Source organism: Ambystoma mexicanum, chromosome 1p (genome assembly GCF_040938575.1).
Source record: "Ambystoma mexicanum isolate Mex_15411 chromosome 1p, UKY_AmexF1_1, whole genome shotgun sequence".
NCBI lineage: Eukaryota > Metazoa > Chordata > Amphibia > Caudata > Ambystomatidae > Ambystoma > Ambystoma mexicanum.
Window position 1 is genome coordinate 990,417,153 of NC_090921.1, and position 26,504 is coordinate 990,443,656.

The 26,504-nt window shown below is 44.7% G+C and overlaps 1 protein-coding gene across 6 annotated transcripts in view; it reads left to right on the plus strand.

Moving 5' to 3' along the window:
- The window catches only part of NDRG4 (NDRG family member 4), an 865,926-nt gene that overhangs the window by 805,896 nt on the left and 33,526 nt on the right, over window positions 1-26,504 (plus strand). For 3 of the 6 annotated variants that reach the window (XM_069654558.1, XM_069654543.1, XM_069654574.1), the window contains one exon: window positions 15,304-15,342. The exons of the other annotated variants lie outside the window; for them this stretch is intronic. In XM_069654558.1, coding sequence (XP_069510659.1) covers window positions 15,304-15,342 — 39 coding nt within the window. The remainder of the gene's footprint in view (window positions 1-15,303; window positions 15,343-26,504) is intronic. 6 annotated transcript variants of the gene reach the window in all.

Here is a 26,504-nt window from a genome sequence, read left to right on the forward strand (position 1 = left end):
CATTCACTGTTATCATAAAACTTACTATTAAACATGTTTCTACTTATTTCTTTTTTTTTTACTACTCCATATACTCCATATACTTATTATATTATGTTTGAAAATAGATTTACCAGATTCGCTGCAATGAAGTGTTGTAATTGTTTACAAATACATGAAGTTCAAACCATTTGTATAACGTTACATATTTTTATTTTAAACTTTATACGTTGATGAGTACTACACATTAATGCTTAACATGTAATCATATCATACTTCTGTATTAGTGTATTGTTCTATGTCATGTTTTTATTATTGTTAAGTGTAAGAAAAGAAAATCTGTATCAAAAGAGATCAACAAAAATATTCTAACTTATTTAATCAGTAATGTCGTATTTGATATGTGATTATTGATCTGATCAGTGATGTAATGTATGATGTAATTAGTGATGTCACCAGTGATGTCATCTGTGATGTCATTGTGTTTATACGCTGCGCAACAGTGGGCACATAGTTAAGGTGGACTTGCTCAAAATGCGATTGCTGAATTTCAGGGGGTTTGTTAAATCTGGTCACCTTAACTCTCTCTTCACCAAGGTTTTTTTTACTGAATTTGAAAGATTTGTTGCTATGTATTTTTCACGTTGAATCTGATTACCTTAACTCTCTCTTAACAAAAGTGTTTTCACTGAATATATATATATGTACATATATATATATATATATATTTTTCGGAGGCTTGTGGAATCTGCTTAGATCACATGCTGTCCATAGGCTGACATCTAGTGGAAGCTGCGGAGTATTACAGTTGTTGTTTTCGAAACTCCAAAAGGGACGTCGACATGTCGTGCCAGTAATACTATCCCTAGTGTGACGTCCACTGTATCCATGGTCCTTCATGCATCGAGGTCCCTCAGATAGTTTTTTCTCGCCATCATAGACGGACACTAAAGCGGAGTTCTCCTTTCGGCTCATCGCCATTTATTATTATTACCAATTACCGATAGTTTTTCTTACTATCCTTTATATTCACCCACTATCGAGACCATCTGACGAAGAACAAAAGACAACCATCGAAGACTCCCATCGACGGATCCGTTCCAGCCTTGTAAGGCCGCTCCGGGCTTCGCCCCACACAGTAGGGAGAGAGGGGGGAGGACATTTTAGAATGTATATACCTCTTTTTGTACACTACATTCACCTAGCTGCTGTGTCATTCCGTTATGGATAGGATCCCCTTTAAATTGTGCCCTTGGTGCAACAAAAAGTTCCCATGGGTCGACAAACACCTTGTGTGTAACCTGTGTCTCCCTTGGGACCATGTTGCGCGTTCCTGTCGATCGTGTAGACTCTTCAAACCCAAGACATTGAAGGACCGCTTAACTAATCCCACCATGCCAGGCAGCGTTGTTACAGGGGACGACACCCGGTGCCTAAAAGCGTTCTCACTACCCCTTCCACCAAACACACAACCTACGGCCGAGACTCGACACACGTGTCAAGCAAACGGCAACACACAACGTCTAGGGAGAGGTCTGTTGAATCGGTGTATTCTGGGCACTCCAGATCAAGATCGCCACATGACAGGCCCCGACTGTCGAAAGACAGAACAGATGTCGTGGATAAAAGCATTCCCGAAGGTCGTGAGTCCGGTGACGACACTTCGGATCTGACCGTAGCCGAGATTCAACATTCTACATCGATAGCGGTAAATAAACCCACACAGGCCGGACTAGCCCTTTTAGTTAAGAAGCATTTCCCAGAAGGCCTTGTTTAAGCCAAGTGAGTCTAAGAAGAGCTCTTCCAAGACCCCTCATAGGGATAAATCGCAGAAAGATAGGTCCCCTCACAAGAGTAAAGAACATCAGGTGCAGGTTTCCTTGTCTTCAGCCTTAAAGAAAAAGGCTGTGTCTTCTACTGTAGTTCCACCTACTCCAGAAGATTTAGGTATCACACCTCTACCAATGGTCATTCCCAGTTCTGCCCAATGGTCAGCTGAAGATATAGATAGGGTCATGAGAAGAATGTCCTTCATGGCAAATTTCTATGAAAAAGACAGTAGCTACTTCACAAGTTTTCACTCCCCCTCCCCCACAACAGCATCCTCTGGGTATCAGAACCCTGTTTAACCCCCTGCTAACAGGTCTCACCCCGGTGAGCTAGAACAAGAGCACACTGTCATCGACTTATATGACCCGGACACTGATCATGAAGACCCCTATAGCAAAGAAGCCCCAGACCCTTAATATGGGGATAATGAGGACGATGAGGGTGATCCGTACAGAGACATGTACAAAATTGACTCCCCAGTTGATAAGGACCCCCCCAGTCGTAGACTCACCCATAGATAATATGTCACTTCTGAACGAAGTACTCATCAAAGCGGCTGAGCATTTCAAATATCTACCCAAGAGGATCCACAGGACAAAGATCTTGGGAGATAAAAAGGTTGTATCTCAATTTATTCCCCTACTAAAGTCTGTCCAGCGAAGGGTACAACCCTCGCTAGAAACACCTAATCAGACGTGAGCGGTGAACCCCCGCATAGAAAAACTTTTCATTCCTGCTCCATCTGGCCCGCTGTACATCAGGGGGCAGCTAAAGCCTGACTCGCTCGTGGTACTCCCCTAGCCTCCTCTGAGGCTCCTCAAGACAAGGACAGTAAAAGACTATACACAATGGGCAGGAAGGTTGCCTCTTCTGCTGCATTCCAGACCAGAATAGCTAATAACTCTACTTTATTAGCCGGTTTCAACTGCCATAAATGGGATGAGGTCTCGGCTTTACTCTCCTCAGCCCCGGAACCCCTCAAGACTCAATTAGAACTGGTGGCTTTAGAAGGAAGGACAGTTTTAAGCTGTTTGCTAAAAAGCAGTCTTGACACCACACACACCGCTGGCAGAATCATCGCTGAGGGAACCATTATTAAGCGTCACGCTTGGTTACGCCAATCCGGGTTTAAGCCATAGAGGCAAGCCACTCTCATTAACATGCCCCTCAAGCCCAATGTACTCTTTGGCAAGGCTGTCGAAGACGCATTGAGGACATCCAAGGAAGAATATGATACACTGAAATCATTTGGCCAATTGACCAATAAACCTCCTGGCCAAAGGGGAAACAGCAATTTTCGTCGTTCACACAGACAATTTCTCCCAGAGGGTTTCCAGCTATAACCTAAATCAAGGAACAGCATGGGGGAACAATCAAGGCCAAGCCTCTCAGAATTACCAGAGAGGGCCACGCAGATCACGTGTTCGTGTAAGGGGTCCCTCCTCCAGAGGTGGTACCCCACCACAGAAGCCGTGACATTTCGCTTCAGGTGCCCTCACATGCCACTCCAATAGGACGGCGCATTTCCAACTTCACCCAAGCATGGCAGGGAATCACCTCAGACAGCTGGGTGCTGTCCACCGTAGCGGGCGGATATTCTATAGAGCTCCTCGAGCAACCCAGGCACCACCCCCCACGCCAGAAAACCCACTCCAAAGAAGAACAGCGCATCCTCCTCAAGGAAAACACCACGCTGCTCCAAAAAGCCGTCATAGAAATCGTCCCGGCCAAACAGGTTAACAATGGTATTTATTCAACTTACTTCCTTGTCCCAAAGAAAGATCTAACAATTTGCCCAGTATTAGATTTACGCCCTGCAAACAAATATGTCAGGCCACAAGAATTCTGCATGACTAAGCTACAAGAGGTAATCCCTCTGCTAAAAAAAAGGGGGATTACATGGCAACACTGGATATGAAACGTGCTTATTTTCATATTTCAATGTTCCCAGCACACAGAAGATTCTTGCGTTTCAAGATAGCGAACCAGCACTACCAATGGAGAGGAGCGCCTGCTACCTTTTTCGAACTACCAATTCAAGGTGCTGCCCTTCAGATTAGCATCTGCTCCAAAGGTATTCACAAAGGTACTGGTAGTGGTGGCAGCACAACTGTGCATGGAGGCAATCCCAGTGAACCCTTACCTGGACAACTAGCTGATTACAGGGGAGTGTCCCCTAATTTGCAGACAAAACATTCAAAGAACTATCAACCTTCTCTTTCAATTGGGCTTCTCCATCAACGGGAAAAAATCAAGCCGAGTGCCAAGCACAACCAAACAGTTCCTAGGAGCTGTCATAAACACAGAAGAGCCGATGCATAAGTCTAGTCTTAAACACCTGACTTACAAAACTGCTTTCTTAGTTGCTATTACTTCCATAAGAAGAGTTAGTGAAATACAAGCATTGTCAGTACAGGATCATTTCTTTATCATACACAAGGACAAGCTGGCTTTACGTACTCACGCTAGGTTCTCCCCTAAGTCCATCTTTAAGTTTCACGTAAACCAGTCTATTGAGCTACAGAACCCCACTAGCTCAGCTGAGGTAAAACTCCACACACTAGATGTGATGAGGGCAGTCCTTTACTATGTAAAGAAGACAGACCGCTAAGAAAAACAGACCAACTGTTTGTCTCCATAGCACCAGGCAGAGAAGGAGACCGCATTTCGAAAAATTCCAGCGCCAGAATGATAGTCTGATTTATACAATTGTGCTATTCCCTATCAAACAAAACACTTCCTTTCACGCCCAGAGCTCACTTCACAAGGAGCACAGGAGCCAGTCTGGCTTTCATTGCAAATGTCCCTCTAGACAGCATTTGCAAAGCAGCTACATGGAGCCCAGTACACACTTTCACGCAGCATTACTGCATTGACACTCATTCCAAGACAGATACACAGGTGGGACAAGCAGTTCTAAGACACCTCTTCGCCCATGAACCTTCTCACATCCCACCACCTTCTCCTAACACTGCTCGCTAATCTATGCACAGCATGTAATCTAAGCAGATTCCACAAGCCTCAAAAGGGATACATTACTCACTGTAATCGTATTTCTGATGCTTGTATCTGCTTAGATTCACAGGGGCCCACACCGTTGCTCCCCTCGGAGAATAGGCGCATGGATGATTATGAGCTTATCTGATATGACACAGGCAGAGTGGATGGGGCAGGCAGAGTGGATGGAGCAGGCAGAGTGGATGGAGCAGGCAGAGTGGATGAAACAGGCTGAGTGGAAAGAACAGATGGAGTGGAAGGAACAGATGGAGTGGACGGAACAGACCAAGTGGACGGAACAGATGGAGTGGACGGAACAGACCAAGTGGACAGAACAGATAGAGTAGAAGGAATAGATGGAGTGGACGGAAGAGATGGAATGGACGGAACAGATGGAGTGACAGAACAGATGGAGTGGACGGTACAGATGGAGTGGACGGAACAGATGGAGTGGATAGAACAGAAATAGTGGTTGGAACTGATAACCACCATATTACACTACCACGCTTACTCTCTCCTATACACCAACACACAACTAGCACATAGCGATACTATGACACATTCGGTATAGATGTTCTCATACTAACACCCGCCACATACTCCTCATCATCCTAATTAAACAGCAGCTGAGCACACCGCTAGCTTAAGCATCTCCTCAGGCCTAACACAGCCACAAATCAGTCTGGGCGTCATCCCTTCAAAATGAACACATATACCTGACCTTCCAACCGCTACACCTACTGCCAAGAAGCAGCCATTATGCAACTGCCACACCAGCTGCACACATATCCGGTGCACACACATAGACCTTTCTGACTCGTTCTCTCTTTACTGACTTGAACTACGGTTCCCAAGGGCGTTCAACCTACCAGCGCTTTGAGATCATACCAATCATCCATAATGCGCTATATAAATGCCAAGTAATATAACATAACATATGTATCTGCTTGGTTAGGACTGTACTAGCGCTACACTTCATGCTACCTCATGTCAGAAAAATAACAATCTGAGGGAGATTGACACGTGAAGGACCATGGGTACAGTGGATGTCACACTAGGGATAGTATTAATGGCACGTCCTGTCGACGTCCCTTTTCGAGTTTCGAAAACAACAACTGTAATACTCTGCAGCTTCCACTATATGTTGGCCTATGCACAGCATGTGAATCTAAGCAGATAGAAGCATCAGAAATACGATTACGGTGATTAATGTATCCCATATATGCACTTATCAAGCACATGTGTGTGGTGTATTTATATACTTTTGAGGTCCTGACATTTAACACTCAGAGGGGGACATGTTTTTAGGTGAAATACAAGATAACATTCACTCCCAGCATTCACATAGCAAAGAGTAGAAACCGTTGTGCTGTGGTGCTAGTTTCTGCAAACAGGAATTGTGCAAGTCACTGAATAAATCCAAAAAGGGTATGCCTATTCAGTGAAGAAGAACACCTGCAGTATCTTCAGGAAAACATTTATACAGCTTAAAGGGCCTTGTGTCAGATGAGGTGCCCATCCTGCCCCACACTAGAGTTTACCAGATCCTGTGATGAAAAAAAAAGGAACACGAGTGGTCCCAGAGTGGAACAGCAAAGCCTAACACCCAAGAAACGTATCAAAACTATTCTCTTCTAAATCCTATGATCCCGATTCAAGTGAGAGAGTGCTAGAAAACCCTTCTCAAGTTTGTAGCACTATATGAATGATTTCAAGATAACAATTACATGGTGAGCGTACTCTGGGTGATACAACTCGAGCAGATGTGGGCAGACATATGGCCACTTGTAGCCTGATGCTGATCCAACAGCCTCAACTGTTGGATGATCCCACGAAGGAAAGCAACACTACAGCGGTATGGGAATCCCCCCATCCTCAAATAGGCCAAGAAGGATAAGGCAATCACCAGTGGAACAACTTAACAGTCCAGGGTGCGTGCATGGGATAACTGGAAGGAGTGAACCTTCCACAAAAACAAAGAGGGATACAAAGTAAGTTAAAAAAACGGAAAGGTGCATGCTGTAGAGAGCAATACTATTGTTATCTGGGCTACAGAAACTCTTTCTGCGGTTTCTCAAGGATTAACCTGGAAATGATGTAGCAAGCACAGACGGGAGAGGTCTCTGTTTGCGGAGCTACAGGGATTAACTTTTCCCCAAATAGCAACCAATCTAGCCTTGACTTCCCCGCTTATACTAGATGTCACCAGAGCAAACATGAGCAGTAATAAGAAGTGTAGCAATAAGGGTGTTTGAAAGGTTAGTAGCATCAAGACGAAGGCCATCTCATAGAAAGAGAAAAAAAGCATGCCAGATAGTTGACTGAATATTACCCATCAACTAGAAAACCTCCACAAAGTGAGAAGTAGACAGAATCTGAAAAATAAAGTCTGACCAAAGACCAGGAGAGTCGGAGGACTGTCTGTTGTACACACTTGCATCCCCAGCATTACCAACCACAAGGCAAAAGTGACAGAGGCCAGAACTGGTGCCCAGTCCAAGGGAGGGACACAGTGAATGAGACTGCAAACATCTTTATGAGACAGACTTCCGAAGAAGCAAATGTCGGAAGCGAATTCTGGCTTCTCAATGGCTCATTCACAAGGTTCAAGTGAGAACTGAGTGAGTGGGTGGCATGTCTGTCCCAAGTCCAGTGTAACTAGGCAGAGCGGGACGAGGCGGAGATGCTGCAGTGTTTCAGACTCCTGCAGGAGGAATAGAGATGAAGCAAAATACTGGGACAAACATACTCCCAAAATGGGATGCCCTAAGGGATGATTTGGAGCTTAACCAGAACAGCGCAGAAAGTTTTGCCAGAACATAGATGGACGTGGCCAGACTACTCCACCACCTCTACCACATACAGAACAAAATTAGCTCAGCTGTTTTATTTAGTGCAGAATTCTGGTTTCTCCATAGAACATGCATCTTTGCCACCTTAAAACAAAATGTTATCTTTCTGCCTTAGAATTTGCCTATTGCCCTGACCCATGCACTCAATTTCGAATTAGGAATCTCCTCCTTAGAGGATTGAGCCATCAGTTTGTTTTTATTCCACGCATATAACATGGCAGATGTGTATTCAAACTGATTTTTTTTACATTATATATGACACCATATGCAATGCTTATTTTTATTTATGACAACAAACACAAATTGATAGCTGTGCTTACTTGGTGGGCTTCAACATAGGGTTTAAAAGTATTGGAAATAAAATGAATCAATACAACCTATCGCTCATTAATCTGCAGTAATTTAAAGTATTATAACAAAGTAGGCATGCAAAGATGTTTGACTGAGTTTCCAGACGAGAAGCTGAAAAGTACATTTTCATTATTCCAATGGATTAATGCAAAATCATATTTTGAATATAAAGCGGTCATCAAATTCTATCAGTGGGTCACCTGTTGTCACTCCTCCCCCTTCTATCGCTACCGCACATGCTCATGCACGTAAAGTCTTTCATGCATCCACTTGGCTAGCTTATTACAACACTCCCCGAATACCAACTAACCAGCCCCCCAGAACCTAGTCATCGCTCATCAAAACAGATAGAAGCATTCTGGGGGAAGATACCATTACTTTAAAGGTACCGCTCGCTGCAATGCTGTGGCCCTCATTATGAGGTCGGCGCTAACCAGCTGGTTGCACCAGCGGGTTGCTGCCAACCCCGAAACACTGTCTCCGGCACCTGACTTCCCGGTGCCACCGGGACATTACAAGTCCCGACGGCTCGGGAAATCAGGTGCCGGAAAATGTAAGTCCCCATTCCCATTGAGTCCCATACGGCAGGCAGACTCGTAGTGTGGCAGTCCAGAAACAAGGGTGCTGGTAAACTTACTGGCACCCTTGTTTCCGGACCGCCACCCTAGTAATGAGGGCCTGTGTCGGCAACACTCTGTATGGAAGCAGATCTCTTGAACTTTAGGAAAGCACTGAACATTTATTATTAGTGGCAAGCCTATGGACCTGGCACGTGAGCTAACTATCAGTCCTCTTTATACCCTTCCTTCCTCTTTCGCTTGCGCTTTGAAGCAACCTTACAGTGGCATGAGCGCCTTATAATTCCAAAAATAATAAATAAAATAATAGCATGTGCTATAAAGTCTGTCCTCGTTCAGTTTACCCTTAAAGGAAGTTGGAAATCTCCCCCCAGCGGGGTGTCTGCTACCTCCAGACCCTTCTTTGGTATTGGTTGTTTTGAAGAGTTGGTATTACCCAAATTGACCTTTTACAATTGACCTTTTGCTCTAATTGACCTAATAATAGTAGTCCTAATTAACCTTCTGCACAATTGACCTTTACCTTTATTTTACTTTGTATATATATATATATATATATATATATATATATATATATATATATATATATGTGTGTGTGTGTGTGTGTGTGTGTGTGTGGTGGGTTTGGGGTAATAAATAATATAATGGGATTGGGTAGAGGGTTGCAGGGTGTTTTGGATTGAGTGGGGGCGGAGGGGGGTTTCCGCCCGCATATATGTCCTAACTGACCTTCATTTCACGATCAATTATGAAATGGTCAATTCTCCCGCGATCAATTGTGAAAAGGTCAATTCGTACACATCCGAAGATTGCGTGGGGCTTGATTTATTGGATATTTTTTAAGTCAAATATGCTGTGTGGTATGAATAATGGTGGCACTTTTTAAACTTTTTATTAGAAAAGAAATAGGCATTTGCAAATCAATTGGGGTTCCCAGAGGGGGGACTATGGTCCATGGCGTGCCTACCTCTCTCCCTCAGGGACTTCTTAAGGGACCTAATAGATTGCCTGTTAGTTCTGTTTCTTTTCTTTCGATGGTTAACTCCATAGATTTTCGTCGCTCCCCTATCTCCCCTCTCTCTCACGCCCCTCCCCCCATTTCTCACTCTCTCTCCACACTTTTTCCACGGATCTTACTGGTATATTCCACGTCTCCAATCTCCACCATCCAACCGGTCTCTCCTTCCTAGTCTTACTTCTCGCCCTCAATCTCTCTCTCTCCCCACACTCTGTCTCCCATTCTTGCCACTCCTTCTGTATCTCCACTCTCCTGTCTGTGCCCGCCAACTCCCTCCTGGTTTTCCCTCACTCCAACACGCCTCACTCCGTCCTTCACTCTCTGCTCTCTTTTATACACACACACAGCTTGTCTCAGACCTACCCTTAACTTCCCCCTCCTTTTCTCTTTCCTTCCTCCTGTCAATCTCTTACTCACTAACAAACAACTCAATTGGGACCATCCTTTCGCATCCAGCACCTTACCTTCACTCTCTCCCTACACTCCCAACAGTCTGCTCCATCTCCTTCTCCAGCTATCACACTCTTCTTTGCTGTTCTCTTCACCAGCATCTACTGCTTCCAACCTCACCGAACACCTTTCATCCTGTGCTCCTGTGCACCTGTTGGCTTTTTTTAGCACAGTTTTCCATGTTGTGGAGACTTTGGATCCCATTGGATCTTTACATCAGCTTATACCCTTGGCCAATCTCTAGCTGAGCTAGTCCTGGGGGTGCCGGGACTTCCCCTAGAAGTCTTCAAGAAGGCTCTTAGCCTTAGCCATTCTTGTGCAGGTAGCCACGTGCTCAGTGTGTTTTTTTTCCTGGGATTCTCTCCAAGCTTTTGTAAGTTTTGCTTCCAACTAGGGTTGGGTAGGATTTCTGTATCTTCCCTGTTCCCCTGCAGTCTCTGTCCATTCTCAGTGCTTTTGCTGTTATCCCTCAATTACCCTGAGGGTTTTCTGCGGTTGGTGAGTTGGGTGTTTGGTTTCTTCTTCCTTTTGCAAAGGGAACATTCCAGTTCATTCCAATTCTATTCACGCCTTCATTCTCCTTGCTCCGAACTAGGTTTTACCTGTTTGAGCCCAGGTGCATGCTGAGAGTAGCTTTCCCATTCTCCCGCTACTTTGTCTTGTTTCCTTGGCTCTGGGATTCCTGTCTGGCTTTGCAGGAGTTAGGTGTCAAAAGGTCCTTGTTTGTTCTGTTCTGATAAAGTATAAAAGGAGACCTGCTCAGGGCAGAGGCAGATAGGTATGAGGCAGGGACAACGGTACCAATATCCCAGCACATTGTCAGTCACTCAGAGGAGCCAGGGACTGGGGTCCCACTCAACTCCCCCACGCCACCCTTTGAGTAGGACTAGCTCTGGCTGAACCATGATAGGCTGCCTACCCCAGGTTGTGAGAGGTCCCTATCTCCCCTCTGAAAGGTTTTGGTCTGACAGGCTCAACCTCCACGTATTAACTGGCGTCACTCCTTTTGAATTTAGGCATTTAGGCATGGGAGAAAGGCCAGGAGCAAAATGTGGCCAGGGTGGCTGTCAGAAATGCACCAGGAGACTTAGATGGTAACCACAAGTGTTAGACTCTGGAGGGGGCTGGAAGTAGAATTAAGGGCACGCAAGGCAGATCTGAATCTGATTGACATGTCCTGGTCACAATAGTGATGTGGATACAACTTGTGGGTTATGAATCATTCATGTTTTTTGGCGTGGACTAAACAGGATAATTGATGTATGACTTGCATGATGATTTCAGAGTGGAATGGATGTTCATAATGCATCCTGTGTGATAAATGTAAATTTGAATTTTAGTCCTGCTACACTAATTAATACTGTCTGTGTTGTGTTTTTAAACATTTTGTTGCTTCTTGTTTTTTGCATAAACTATACTTATTTTGAGAGTGGGCTGAAATCTGCGTTGGTCATGTTCTTTCCATTGTTTGTCAGACTCCCCATTGTTTAACTGACAGGGCAGCTGCTCAAGGGCAGTAAGAAGTGTTTTCCTCAAACTGTTCCACACTCATTACTTTTCATGCCTATGTACAGAAATATGCTTTACTAAAAATGCAGAGATGCATGTATATGTCGAAGCACATGCTCATGTATGAGCTTGGCTGACTGTGCTCATACAGATATGTTTATCTAGGTAAATGCTCAGAGGTCTGTTTTTCCGGTGGGTGTGTGCCTTGTGTATGACAAAATGTGTGGATGTGCAAGGAATAAATGTGTTATGAGGTGTGTGTGCAGGGCCGGATTTAGGGTGGTCACCCAGGGCACCACATTAGCCCCCTGCCACGACAGCTCGGGGGAGTCTTTCAAGGGCTCCCGCAAGTTGGGGTGGTGGGTGAAGGCGCCCTATTGAAAGGAATTGCACCGTGCCAGCACGAGAGCGGGGTGCATTTCCATTCAATAGAGCACTGGTTTAGCATCAGCGCCCTATTGAAGTGATTAACTCCCCGCTCCAGCGAGGGCCCGAGGAGTTAATGACTTAAGCGCCACTGCTAGGTGCCCCCCGCATCCCTCAGCCTTGACTGGGGGCAGGGAGAAGAGGGAACTGATTTTTTTTTTATTCTCCCCGACCGCTGCCAGAGCTAAGGCTGGCCATGTGTGTTTGTGTGTGTGCGCCCAGAAGCATTTGTAGTAAACATGTGTTTGTTCTGGTTCAGGTGTTTGTGCAGATTTACAAGATTGGGTACATGTACGTTTGCCGAGCTTTATGTTTGAGTTATGAGTACATTCCTATGATTTTTGTTGAGGTGTATATGCTGTTACCTTTATCTCTTATCAAAATGTCTGTGTCATGTAAGAAAGCCTATGTTTTTAACCACAAAGTGACCCAAGTTGGCCCACCATTCTAGAGAGGGGGTGACCTTAATTTCAAGGTATATTAGTTTCCGGTGTGATGTGTACGTTCAGTTGCTTAAAGAGGCTGCTGCTTCCTTTCCCTGCAGCAGAACATGCTTCAATTTCTTGTACACCATTGGCATACTGATGATAGTGTGAGAGATCCCATCTTTACTACCTTCCAGACAGACTCTTGTTGGGTGGTTACATCTAACAGATTCAAATGCATTGATTAACAAGGGCTGTTGGGACAGGTCTGGAATACTGTCACCTGAAAGGCAAACGGATGGAAGGAGTAGACTTCGCAAAATGTCTGCTAAGGTTGTCACTACATTCTGTACACCTAGAAGTAGGTGGGAGACCCTCTTTTACCCCTCACTACCTTTTGTGACCTCTGTTGTGTGGCCATGATACCACAAACGTCTCCATCCAATATAATAAAAAGCAAAACCAAAAGGTCAACATAAGTAGCCAAGACCTCATCCATAATTGTTTTATGATCATTCACCCTTAGCTCAGTTGTTTAAAACAGCTTGGATGTCCATTTTTGGACTCTGTCCAAAGCCCTTTCTTTCTTTTCCTGTACTCCATGGTAGCTTTTTCTTGTGTGCAAAGGAGTTTCTCCTTTTCTCTCTTTTTCTCGGTGCTTGCAGGATGCTAAGCCTCCCATGCTTCAATGAATGCATGTACTCTGCCTACTCACTGCTGCCCTCCACTGGAGCGCCTGCAAATTCTGCTTAATGAACTTGCACTGAGGCGCTTGTGATTCATCTACCTTCCACATAGACTCATGTTGTGTGGTTCCGTCTGATAGATTCAGATTCATTGATGAGCACGGGCTATTGAGGCAGGTCTGGAATACTGTCCTGGAAGACAAATGGATGGAAGGAGTAAAGTACACAAAACCTCAGCAAACTCATTCCCTATATTCAGTACACCTAAATGTCGGTGGTACACAATATTTTACCCCTCATTTCCTTTTGTGACCTCTGTGGTCTGGTCGTGGGGACCACAAACTGCTCCTCCAATCTATTTAAAAGCAAACCCAAAAGAGCAACATATGTGCAACTTGGTATCCAAGTCCTCATCTACAATTGTGTTATGATCAATCATCCTTGTTCTTTTGTGGACTCCGTCAAAGGCCCTTTCTTTTTCTGTACTCCATTGGAGAATTTTCTTTTGTGCAAAGGGGGTTCTCCTTTTTACTCTTTTTATCTGTGGCTTGCAGGATGGTAAGCCTCCCATGGTTCAAGGAATGCATGTGCTCTGCCTACTCACTGCTGCCCTCCACTGCAGCACCTGCAGATTCTTATTAATGAACTTGCACCCAAGAGCCTGTGCTTCATCTGCTTGGAAATAGTAATTATCCCTGGAATTGCTTACAGCAAATGTAAACTGAGGCACCATTCACACAAGGCGATGCACTTCCTTTCCAGCTGCTGGAAACCAGCTTCATTGCATTGTACTAAGGTCAGCGCCTTGGTTTTTTGGTCCTGTAGGATACGATATCTAAGGGAGTATTCAAGGCCTATGTTTACAAAGTCCTCCCTTGGTTTAATGCTTGCCTAAGGACAAATCTTTTAGTAAAACATATATTTGCATTATGATCTGAGACACAAGGGACCACCAAATCAAGTGTTCATCCATCTCTGAATTGTCTTCGATCATAGGACCTCTCAATTCTGTCTATTTCCTATTCCACACAAACATGCAGGAATTAATTTTAAGCAATCATTCTTTTCTGTTCTAATAGCCCAGGCTTTGATGTCATGATCATCCTTTGTGAGAATGATCTCAGCCTTTAACAGGAACCTCTCTTGCCTCGCAGAAGAGGAGACATGTAACCCATGCCTGCCTTTTATACCCAATCTTAAAAACATTCCTGATGAGCTTGCATTTCTCCACAAAAAACTGTCTGCACCCTCCTTGAAATTTATTATGGCACAAAGAAACATATTGATCATATTTAAGTACAATAAGGAATTACTTTGATTTTGTTTTTTGTCATTAACCAAAGGATGAACCACTGAGTTGCCAATGGCATAAATGCTATTTCCAATTAAATGTATTTGCAACTATCGGACTGAATAGAAACCATTAGGATCAGTGTTTCTTATCCATGTGTAGACTGAGAGACCCGCATATGAGTAATAAAAAAGTGCACTAGCACAACTGGCCCTCTTAGTACGGTTAGCCTTTTCTATTATTGTCACACATTCTTCTTAACAAGCGTAGCTTCTGCATTGTACTTACCTAGCGGATGTTAACATTATTCTGGTATTGAAGGCGAGGTGCTCACAGTTGTAAAGTGGAGGTTTTTAAGTTGCTTTGAAACAAAGTTTTCAAAGTTTGCCACCAATTTGTCCTGTTCCGATGATGTATTTGAGTAGAACCACTGAGGAAAGAGTACTAGAGTTACTGGTAAGTACAAAACGTGTTTCCTTCACACTTAAAAAATTGTTTCTACACCTGGCAGTTGAGGTACCTTAATGCGTTGTGTTGCCAGGGTTCCGGGATACCTTTCCACAAACCCATTAGTCCAAAAACCTATGACCATAATTCCATATTTTGGGCTAGATTCTCAAATGTTGACTGTTTGGGCTCAATTTACTGTGACCCTCTACGGCTTCTGCATTTTCCATTTGAGTCGATGGTAACAGAGTTATCCCGAGACATATCTACTCGAAATTGCTGTATGCATGAGTGTGCGTTTGTGTGTCTGGGTGTCTCCATTTTATCTTCATTTGTGTTTGTCACTCTGTTCTTCTCTGTGGCCTTTGCCTTTTTAGAGGAAGAGTTCTAGGCATCTATAAATGAACCATTCTCTTTGTCTCCCGCTCTCCCCTTCCTTGTCTGTCTGTCTGTCTCTCTCTCAGTTGCGTCAATGAAGGATCGGAGGCAGAGCGTAGGAGCAGGTACTCCCTGGTGCTTTCATCCTCCACCCGTCCTTTCCTGCACTACTGTCTGTGATCAGTCTCCTCCCCCACCTGCAACCCTTGGAATGTTGCATGTCCGTCTTTTCCTTGCGCGTGTCTGTCCCCTTTTCATGTGCATCATCTGTGAATGATCTGCAAAGAAATATTGTGAGAAGGAAATTGGATGTGGTTATTAATGGCAATATTTTGAGCAGTAATTTGGTTTCTTGTCTACCTATGGTCATCAAATCTGAATAATACTTGCAAAAGGTAGTTGTATTCTTTACTGGGGAAGTTCACCAGACATATACTTGCTCTCCCAATCTTGTAAACCTTGCATGTGTCATCATGGGAGCGGCTTAGGACTGCATGGGTGGGTGCTAGGGGTGTTTGCCAATCACTTGGATCTATGTTTGCATGTGAGATGCCAGGTTTCCGTCAAGGGCTTTTGTCAAGGTTTATTTTGTGGGACATGGGACTAAATAGCTTACTGAGTCTGCACACTGCCTGTATTCCACCTCTCTATCATTCTATGTGTCATCTGTTATGCTCTGAACGCAGAAGAAGAGGGACGGCTATTGCATTATACCTCACGCCTTCAGCAATCTACTCCAAGAATACTGTGGTTTGTTTCGTCTGGGGACTTGAAGTAGCAGCAACTCTGTCATTTCTAGTGTATCAGTGTGGTTTCAGGCAATTATGTGTGAAGTTCAAGCTTAGGACTTGGAACACGGCGACATGGATGTATAGACATCATGTTAATTATGTCCATGTAGGTCTAGCACTTCAAGAAAGGACCTCAATACTCCTCAATCACATATTTTGTTTTGAATTCTACATGGATGAGCTGCACTGTGTGTGTTCAGCTGGATGGTCTAATTGCAAAACCGCTGTAAACTATCTCTACTACAGAAGCTTCACTGGCAATAGATACCCCTTTCACTGTGAGCTTCTTCCACATGCTCCCATTTTATTGCTCTGGGTTCACCTCTTTTTCTTTGGAACGCAAAGGATACTACAAACTCTTCCATTGTGGTTGCTCTCCAGTGCTGTAAATGTCAGGGAGCCCTAACCACTGGGATGCGAATACCTCACTTCTGTTGTTTTTGGTAGTCTATTGGTAAATTGGTAAAAACGTTGTTGCAAGCTAAACATCAATTTTTGCCTGATTTTTGCCTGATTCACAGAGCATTTTTCAATGGGATTGCCCCATTCTAAAATGCTTCTTTGAATCAGGCGCTTAGTATTTATTGTATTCGGTGTGTTGCCAGTACAAGAAGACTTTGGGACACCGCAGATCTACCCATTTATGCATAATCAAAACACAAGAGCAGAGGTGCATTTATTAAATATTTCCTTGTTTTTCATCCTACTAATAACCACAGTTTTCAAACCTCCCTTCCTTCCCACTACCCCAGCGAAGATACCACAAGCACCTCCCTCCAATGCAGAAATAATTATTTAAAATGTTTTTGTTTGAAATCATCATGGCTGTGATTACATTTGGCTGATAGCAGGTCCATCATGATGTTTCTTGTGCAGTAGTTCCTAGCACAGAGGTTTAATTATCCTATGGCTACTCAGTTGTTTTGGACTATTCATCCCATGGTCCCTCATCATTGACTTTTCTGGGTAGGGTTGATGGAATTTGTGGTCCAAAACATCCATAGAGCAATAGGTTTCAGACCCTTTGCAGCAAATCTCTCCATTCTATCCATACCATAGGTCTGTGCCCTTCCAGATTCCCAGTCAGGTTCCATGCTTGGTGGACAGCACACTATTACTCAATCTCTTTTTCTGATATGATATTCTCTATGGTCTTTGTCAAACCACAAACACCTACCCCCAAAGACAACTTTACGCCAGTCATCAAAGTTTTGCTTATCTCCTTCAGTAGCCTCCCTGAAGTGGCTTGAACTTGTCCCATTCCCAAATAAAAAGCATACATGACACGTTACACTCACCCTTGCAGCATGTGTTGTGTGTGCTGGCTCTGAATTTGTGCATATACGTTATTCACCAGTATGTTTTATAGGTGTATGGTTAAAGTTATTTCATTATGAATTTTCTTCTGACGAGCATTACTTTCAGGTGGCTAATGCGTCTGCCACCAGGGCTGGGTCTGATGGCCTTTCACACTGCTTCTCCCCCGTCTGGTCCTGAAGGTCTTCTAAATTATGTTTTTAAAAATGCAGCGGCCCACTATGTTAAACTCATCCCATTCCACTCCTGCAGACAATCACACATCAGCCCCCTCAACCACCCCCGCCTCCCCACCCCCAACAGCCTGCACTCTACCTGGTGCACTCTGGTTAATGGACATTACCTGAAAATCTGATAGTAGCGTGTACGCTACCACTGAAAAGTGTCTGGACAGCAGATGTGGCCTCATATATGCACCGGGGCCACATCCAAACTCCCGCCTCGGCGGAATACCTAGAGGCCCTGAACTGGAAGACCCTCATCTATCTAACATCAAAGGGGACTTGCCCTAACCATGCAGAATGCTCGATTAGATGGGTCACTAGAGGTAGCAATTGAAGCGCGCTTAGTTTGACTATGGGGATAAGACATGTTACGCACTTGGTTGGATTGCCCTATCTAATAACCAAAGGGGCTTGCCCATGCACTCAGAACACTTGATTCATAGGCTTACTGGAGGAAGAGATGAGGTGCGTCAGTTGAACTTGGGGTATAGGACATGGTATGCATTTAGATGACCTGAAAGCTCATCCTCTCTCCCTTCTTTCAGACTTTCTGTTTCTCTCCCTCCCCTTCGTTGTTGTTTTTTGCATTATCATGTACATTGTACTGTTTTTCTAATATTTTGTAATGGCGCTTTTGGCAAAAGGTGCTTTATAAATTCAATAAATTAAATAAAATTTGGGAATAGGAATGGTGACGCGCTAAGATGCTCCTGGTGGGCATTAAACACATCGCAGTGAGACAGTTGTTTCTTTGGGGACAGGAAATATATCAAAATGTAACAGGTAGTACATTTACAAAATCGGCAGAGGTCATGCCATTGGGTTGGACGTAGATATGTGGGTGGCCTGGCACTACATCTAACTTACACATGAGGTTCCACTCAAAGCATTACGCCTACAAAGTTTCAGCCCACCCATGACGCTCCAATTTACTTGCTAGCAACCCCTTCACATCGATAACTGCTCAGGGTAGCCGCTGAACCGCTTAGTGGTTACATGCAAGTATCCTCTGGCATTGCGCTTATTAGAGTACTTTGCTGATCTAAGACACATAGAAGCTATGTCTATGTAATTTATTTGCCTATTGCACTAAAAGAATCCCATGATCCTGGTCCTTCTCCATGGTAGCATAGTACCCCCACTAGAAGATGCACTCGGATGACCAGCCTATCGCCTTGGGAGACTTGGAGGTAACCGGACCACAGTGCTAGAATAAAATTGGACAAAGCGTTATCGAAGATAAACTTTTGTGACTCTTGGTTACAGAGGCTCACATGAGCCCTATGAAATCGGATTTCCATAGATGGAGCAGCAAGGAGAGGCATCTTTACTGGCCATCTGTTCTATACTAATAAGTTTGCTTCAAGGGGATGTTAGTTCATCCCTGGAAAGTGACGTAGTTAAGTGGAGAGCATTGCTCTGGTAAATGTTCGTGCTGGTGTTTAGTTTTCAGACTTCTGATGCGCTCCAAGGGGCATCTGTTTTTGATTTCCAGGGAGTTCCAATCTATGTCATTGGAGCGCTTGGGCTGGAAGAGGAAAGTCAACCAGATCTCCACTTGACCCATGACCCCTGTTCAGTATGCAATGCCCCAGATAATTCGAATTCATGGCACACTGCGTTTCTAACTGTTAATGTTACGTTTTACAAAAATGTTGCAAACACTCAAAGAGAACCCTTTATAAGTGGCTCTTTGGCCATATAGGGGTTTTCCCTTCAGTGCTTTTGTGTCACTACTGTGCACATGCAGGAAACCTGACTGTCCCAGTCTCAGCAGCAACAATTAAGAGCTGTATAGTAACTTAAATATCTTAGCACGCAGAATCTTTCTTAAAAGCCACCTACCCCTTATGACCATTGATAATTCAAAAAAATGGTAACTGAAGAATGTTAGCGTGCCAACGTATTCATAAAATCCTTGTTGAATGTCTCAGTATTGATTGTCTATTCAATAAGGTTCTTCATAATTATAGAACTTTAGAAAATTGAGTTGCACATTTAAACAAGATATGCTATTCAATAAATATCAGTCAAATCTAACGTGTTTCATTCGGTGTGAGATTCTTCGTGGCAAACTAATTGAATTCTTTGCAACAATATCTGTTCCCAGCACATTCATGCATTTTATGGATGGACATTGGTGCTTCCAATGTGCTAGAGTATCGTATTCTAACAGGATATGTTATCTTGTTGAAGTCACAAAATATACTCTTAAATCAAGTTATTATTTAAGTCTGTTCTCTAGCTTAGCCTTATGGGATCTTTTTTTATTTAATGTTCAGAAGTGTTTATGCTTCTTCTTTTACTCAACATTGCAAAAAATAGAACAGACATTGGCTCAGGGCTGATGCCATTTATTGCATGAGCATTTACACATCGTAATTCTATATCATTTCTGTATGGTCTGTCCATATTATCAGCAAGAGGAATTATGACCAGCAATAATCTCACATATTGCACCAAATGCACGAATACCTGTATGTGTGAAACTAAGAGCTCAAAATGGTCCTGTTCTAAAGGCCATTTGAGTAAGTCTGAATTTACTAGTTGGGAACTCAATTTGTTAGTGCCAGGAGCTCACACAATTCACTACTGGACAAAAGCAACTCCAGGGCGGCATTTCTCACTTTAGTTATTGATTCATGTGTGTCGTGAATCAACCCTATTTAAAGTCACGAAGACTTGCGATTGCCCCTCCAATCACTTGGAAGATTCCTTGGCGTTTGGCTCAACGCCGAAAACACAGCGGTTCTGTGAGGGCTGCAGCATCCAGCATTCCGTGTTGGTACTCGAGTCAGGCGCTACGGTCACGTGATTGTAACGCTTACCTGAACTCTGCGGGAACGCCCTGAGAGATCTTTACAAATCGTTTCTTCAAGGAACAGAGAATTACTGTGGAAACATCAAACAATAACTTTCCTTAATATCCACCCCTTGGGATTTTTCTCTTTCAACAGACTGTTTAGGATTTTAGTCCCCAAGTATACCCCCAGGCTCACCTGATTATTATTTTTTATGAGCTCTCCATCCTGTTTTCACACAGGGGCGCAAGTCCTGAAGAATGTTGGTATTATGGAGGCAGCAACATTAAAGGGGGGGTAGATGATTAGAGAGTTCTAGAACATGAGGTAAACCCTAACTCTAGTCATCCTTATCCTAAATACCTAAGTGAAGTTTAAGGGAAAAGGAATAACCCTATAATAACCAATGGTAGTGAGTGTAACAACCCTCCACCTAATGCTTCAGAAAATATACATATAAGGGATTGACTATCGAGTGATGTGCGGGTAATTTACATTTATCAACTTGGCTGAGGAGAAATTTCGTTATTTTAATATCAACAGCAATTACACAAAAGCCTGAAAACAATGCCTAAAATGTCAGAGGCAACTCCACTCGAAAAAACGAACACGCAGACAATTATATGTTTGACTCATCGAGTAGAGGCGCGCCTCTTGAAAACACTAGCAGCTATGATAATTATGCCACAGCTGCGTGCACTCCTTGCCAGCAGTTACAACTGTCAACTGAGGCTAGAAATTCGCCGCGTAAACGGTGACAAAAAGAAACACTGACTAGCATAAGAATATTAGAGACTAAACCTTCGCAATTACAACAACACCACAAAAGAATACTTGCGAATTGTTCCAGTATCCCTGCCGGTATTCACTGAGGAGAAGTTTCACAACACGACGGAAAAAGAATGAAATGTAAGGGACTGGAACTAGACTAAATGGAAGGGAGGCGGGGAAGAAGAAATGAGTAGAAACTACGGGCAAGGGCAAGGGCTCTGACTGGAAACAGCTGAGGAACTTCCTGAGAGACCGCGGTAAGCGTTAGTACTGCAAGCAGTCAACGATGCGAAGCGCGAGTCTCCAGGTGAGCCTGCAATATATAGGAAAATACTGAAATAGGCTAGACCTGTGAGAGTAGTCTCTGGATGGGTCAATGAGGTGGCCATTGCAGGAAAACAGGAAGTCCTATTGATTCAATGGAAATTACCGGTCTATCCCCAGGCAACACCACTATCTGCCTGGAATTAACCCTTAAGACTACTATTAACCTACGAACTGGCCTGTGATCATGACAGTGATACGCACGGACCATCATTCACGTCTGTATGAGACTACTACTTATTCTTGCTGCGCACACGGAACGGTGCTCCTTAACTGAGTTCTACAGCCAGTTTTGTAGTATCCGCTTTCTGCAATCTTGTTTCTTGAACCTGTTTTGACTCCTTGGCCTGTTATTACGGATTGCCCATTTAAAACTATCCATGATTCTGGTATTCAGCTCCTTCGGATTGATTCCTGTTACTCCTGACATGGCATACGTCACCTGGATTCCCACTGCCTACCGTTTTGTTACGTCGCGACCCCGGAACTCTGCAACTCAGCGTTATCGCTTCTGAAATCTGGTCAAGTACCTCCCACTCCCGCTTGGACCCGCTGCTTACCTGTATTTTCCTCTCTTTCATTTCCATTCCTTTACTCCTTCTATCCTTGTTTATTTTGCCCCCTCCTCCATACCTCCATACACGGACTCATTTACCTGCACCCTGGGACGCTCTGCTGAACCATGAGGATTGTTTCATTTGGACACAAGAGTGACTGTTTTGGACGCTCTCCTGTTATTCTTTGGTCTCTCTTTTCACTAAATACCGGGACGCTCTGCAGTACGACTCAAACTGTTGTCAATCCTTTTCTGTTGGGATTACGAGACTTCTCCTGGACCTTCTTTATCTGGTTCTTCATTCCATTTCCTCCGTTGTGGCCAAATAGGTTTCGGGTTTTGTTCTTCACGGAGCAGGTAAGAGTGGGAAATAGGGGGTAGTGTCGGATACGGTTGGTACTTTTGATCAAAGTAGTAAACAGCTGTTATTGTTGTTTCCTCTAGCCCTGTTGCTGCTGCTCCTGCCTTTTTGCTCAAGCCCCTATTCTGTTAGGTGCTTTCTCATACTCCTACAGACTGTGCTCTTGTGAGGAAAGTTTGGCTGCAAATTGGCTTCAGGCAAAGAGCGGGTTGTGATAAAGATTGTTTGGTTTTGACAGATTAAGGAGGCTCTATTATCATCCTGTGAAATGGATCTGGGGCCAGATCCAGTACAGGCGCTCATGCAAGCCTTGTCAGGCTTGCGTGCAGATATGGCATCGGCCCATATGACTTTAAACCAACGTATGGACGTGTTACAGAGCGTTGTACAACCGTTGCCTCCTGATGAGGAATTTGGTGAGGCTGCAGCAGTTGCAGGCCCCCCGACAATCCCAGTTGTCCCTCCTGCTCCGACCCCAGTGGTATTGCCCGGGTCTTTTCCTTTTGCTCCACCAGAACGTTTTATGGGAAACCCTAAAAAGTATCACACTTTCGTAAACCAGTGCCGTTTGCATTTTCTTTGCCGACCCCTGGCTTTTCCAGATGCCACAACGAAAGCTGCTTTTGTTCTGTCCCATTTGGGTGGGACGGCAGCTGCCTGGGCTAACCCTCTTTTAGAGGGGGATGACCCGGTGTTGTATAACTTTGACACTCTCATCCAAGCTATGGATGCGGTGTTTGACATGAGACACAAGGCGCAAGCCTCTGATCTTGAATTTCTGGCCATCACTCAGGGAAAAACGGACCTTGTGACCTATCTTGCTCGCTTTAACCAGCTAGCGGTTGAAACCTCGTGGCCAGAGCAAAAGAAAGCCGCTGTCTTTTATAAGGGCCTTTCCGACGAACTTAAAGGCGCCCAAGCAGTAGTACCAGCAGTACCGTCTGTTTTTTCAGAACTGGTTGACCTAGTCTTACAAGTTGATGCCAGACAGCGGCATAGACGGGGAGAACTCAGACACCCGGAACTCCGCACCTCCGGCAAGCCAGACACAGGTACTGCCAGCGCTTCAAGTGAAGCAGAGCCCATGCAAATAGGGGCTATCAGAGGGCCTTTGTCCAAGACAGAACGGGAAAGACGCATGCTTCACAATCTTTGTTTTTATTGTGGCCAGGCAGGTCACTACATTCGTGTCTGTCCCAAAAGACCAGCTAAATTGGCGGGAAACGCCAAGACTCTTCCTTAACTCGAGCCTGCAGGACGAGTCAGCAGATACAAGACTCAGGGGTCAGTTGTTCTCCCTCTCGCGTATACCTTCATATGTCCTTTTCGGCTCCTGGTTTGGAGGCATTTTCCAGGCTTGTCATGATCGATTCCGGCGCAAGTGGGAATTACATGGACGTCCAGCTGGCTAATCGCCATGGATTATCCATTATAATCAAAGAGATCCCGGAAGAAGTACATTCCGTTGATGGTTCCCGTCTGATATCAGGTCAGATAACGGAACAGACGGGGCCTCTTCGGATGTCAACTGCTGACGGTCACTCGAAGTAAATTATGTTTGACCTTATTTCAGCTCCACAATTCGGGATTATTCTCGGCCTTTCTTGGTTGCAAACACATAATCCTGTTATTGATTGGTTCGAGCAAACAGTGCAATTCTCTTCCGTACATTGCCGCAAGCGATGTCTGGACTCTCCGGTTATTCCAGAGCTCTCGCCTTGCTTGGCTATGGTCGCAAATGTGTCCTCGGTTAATGCCACGTCGCAAACACCTACCCCAGAGTTACCTGAGATATACAGGCAGTATGTTGAGGTCTTTGACAAGAAGTTATCTGAAAAGCTTCCTCCGCACCGAAGTTATGATTGCCCAATTGATTTGGTCCCTGGGGCAGTGATTCCACATGGCAGGGTTTACTGCCTGACACAAAAGGAGGAGGACCATCTATGAGAATACGTAGACAATGCCCTACGGCTGGGGCATATTTGGCCATCTCACTCTCCTGCAGCGTCCCCCATGTTTTTTGTGCCCAAAAAAGAGGGGGACTTACGTCCTTGTGTGGACTATAGAGCTCTAAACAAAATCACTGTAAAAAATCAGTATCCACTGCCTTTTATATCCGAACTGCTCGACAAAATGACCTCCTCCACCATTTTTACCAAGTTGGATTGAAGAGGGGCTTACAATTTGGTCAGGATGCGAAAGGGGGACGAGCGGAAGACCGCGTTTAAAACCAAGTTCGGTCTATATGAATACTGTGTAATGCCCTTCGGCCTCTGTAACGCCCCTGCCACCTTCCAGCATTTTGTCAACGATATTTTCAGGGACATGCTGGATTGTTATGTAGTGGCATACCTGGACGATATCTTGATTTTCTCTGATAATTTGTCTCAACACGTTCAGCATGTTTGCTCTGTTTTGCAACGTTTACGAGAAAACTTCTTATACGCAAAACTGGAAAAGTGTGTTTTTCATGCATCCTCAGTTGAATTCTTAGGGTTCCAAATATCAGCAGAAGGAGTCCATATGTGTGCTTCAAAAGTCCAGGCAGTGGCCGAGTGGCCTGTCCCTACTTCTGTAAATGCCTTACAATCCTTCTTGGGCTTTGCGACTTTTATCGCAGATTCATTGTTTCCTTTTCAGAAATCGTAGCTCCCCTTACACGCCTTACCAGCCCTACCGTTCCTTTTGTATGGAACCCTGATGCACAGTTTGCCTTTCAAGCTTTGAAAGAGGCCTTTACAACAGTGCCTGTTCTACAACATCCAAACCCATCTCTCCCGTTTATTGTAGAAGCTGATGCCTCTGCTGTTTCTGTAGGAGCTATCCTTTTGCAAATCTGCTCTTCTACGCAACAGTTGCACCCTGTGGCATTTTTCACCCGGAAGTTGTCCCCTGCTGAACGCAATTTACGTCACGATTCTGGCGTGCATGAACCACTGCTCCAGGCATCGATGCTCGTCTATCTTCAGCATATCATCCACAGAGAGACGGTCAAACGGAGCGTACTAATGCTACCATGGAACAGTACCTCTGCTGTCTATCTCTACAACATCAGTCAGATTGGTTGTGTGTGTTGGGGATCGCTGAATTCGCCTACAACAATTCCCGACATTCATCGGTGGGGTGTTCTGTTTTACGCCTAGTATGGCCTGCACCCGAGGACTCTTCCTGCCATCCTTCCTTCTTTAGACCGGGTTCCTGCTGCTAAGAAAATGAGGGATTCACTGCTCTCTATACGTACCTCTGTTCTTTGCCACCTCCAAGCCGCCCAGCATCGCACTAAGGAACAAGCAGAGAAACATCGCTCTCCAGCCCCTGTTTACACTCCAGGTGACCGGTTATGGTTATCAACCAAGCACCTTACTCTTCGGGGCAAGAAGAAGCTTCTGCCATGCTATCTAGGCCCCTATGAGGTTTTGCATTGCATCAATCCAGCTGCCGTGCGTCTACGAATCCCTTCCACTTGGCGTGTACACTCTGTGTTTCATGTTTCCTTACTCCGTCCATATGTTTCTGGCACTCGTCTCCCTGTATCCCCAGCTCCACTGAAAGTGCAGGGTGAAGAAGAATATGAGGGTAATGCAATTTTGGACACCCGAGTGAGGAACGGGGTGCGCTCATATTTGATCGATTAGAAAGGCTATGGCCGGAAGACAGGACTTGGGAACCGGCTTCCAATCTACATGCTCCTCGACTTTTGCGCTCCTTTTGGCAAACACACCTGCGAGATTCCAGGGAGCGCTGCCCTTTGCACGGGGGTACTATCGTGAATCAACCCTATTTAAAGTCACGAAGACTTGCGATTGCCCCTCCAATCACTTGGAAGATTCCTTGGCGTTTGGCTCAATGCCGAAAACACGGCGGTTCTGTGTGGACTGCAGCATCCAGCATTCTGTGTTAGTACTCGAGTCAGGCGCTACGGTCATGTGATACGCACGGACCATCATTCACGTCTGTATGCGAGTACTACTTATTCTTGCTGGTATTCGGCTCCTTCGGATTGATTCCTGTTACCCCTGGCACGGCATACGTTACCTGGATTCCCACTGCCTACCATTTTGTTACGTTGCAACCCCGGAACTCTGCAACTCAGCGTTATCGCTTCTGAAATCTGGTCAAGTACCTCCCGCGCCCGCTTCGAC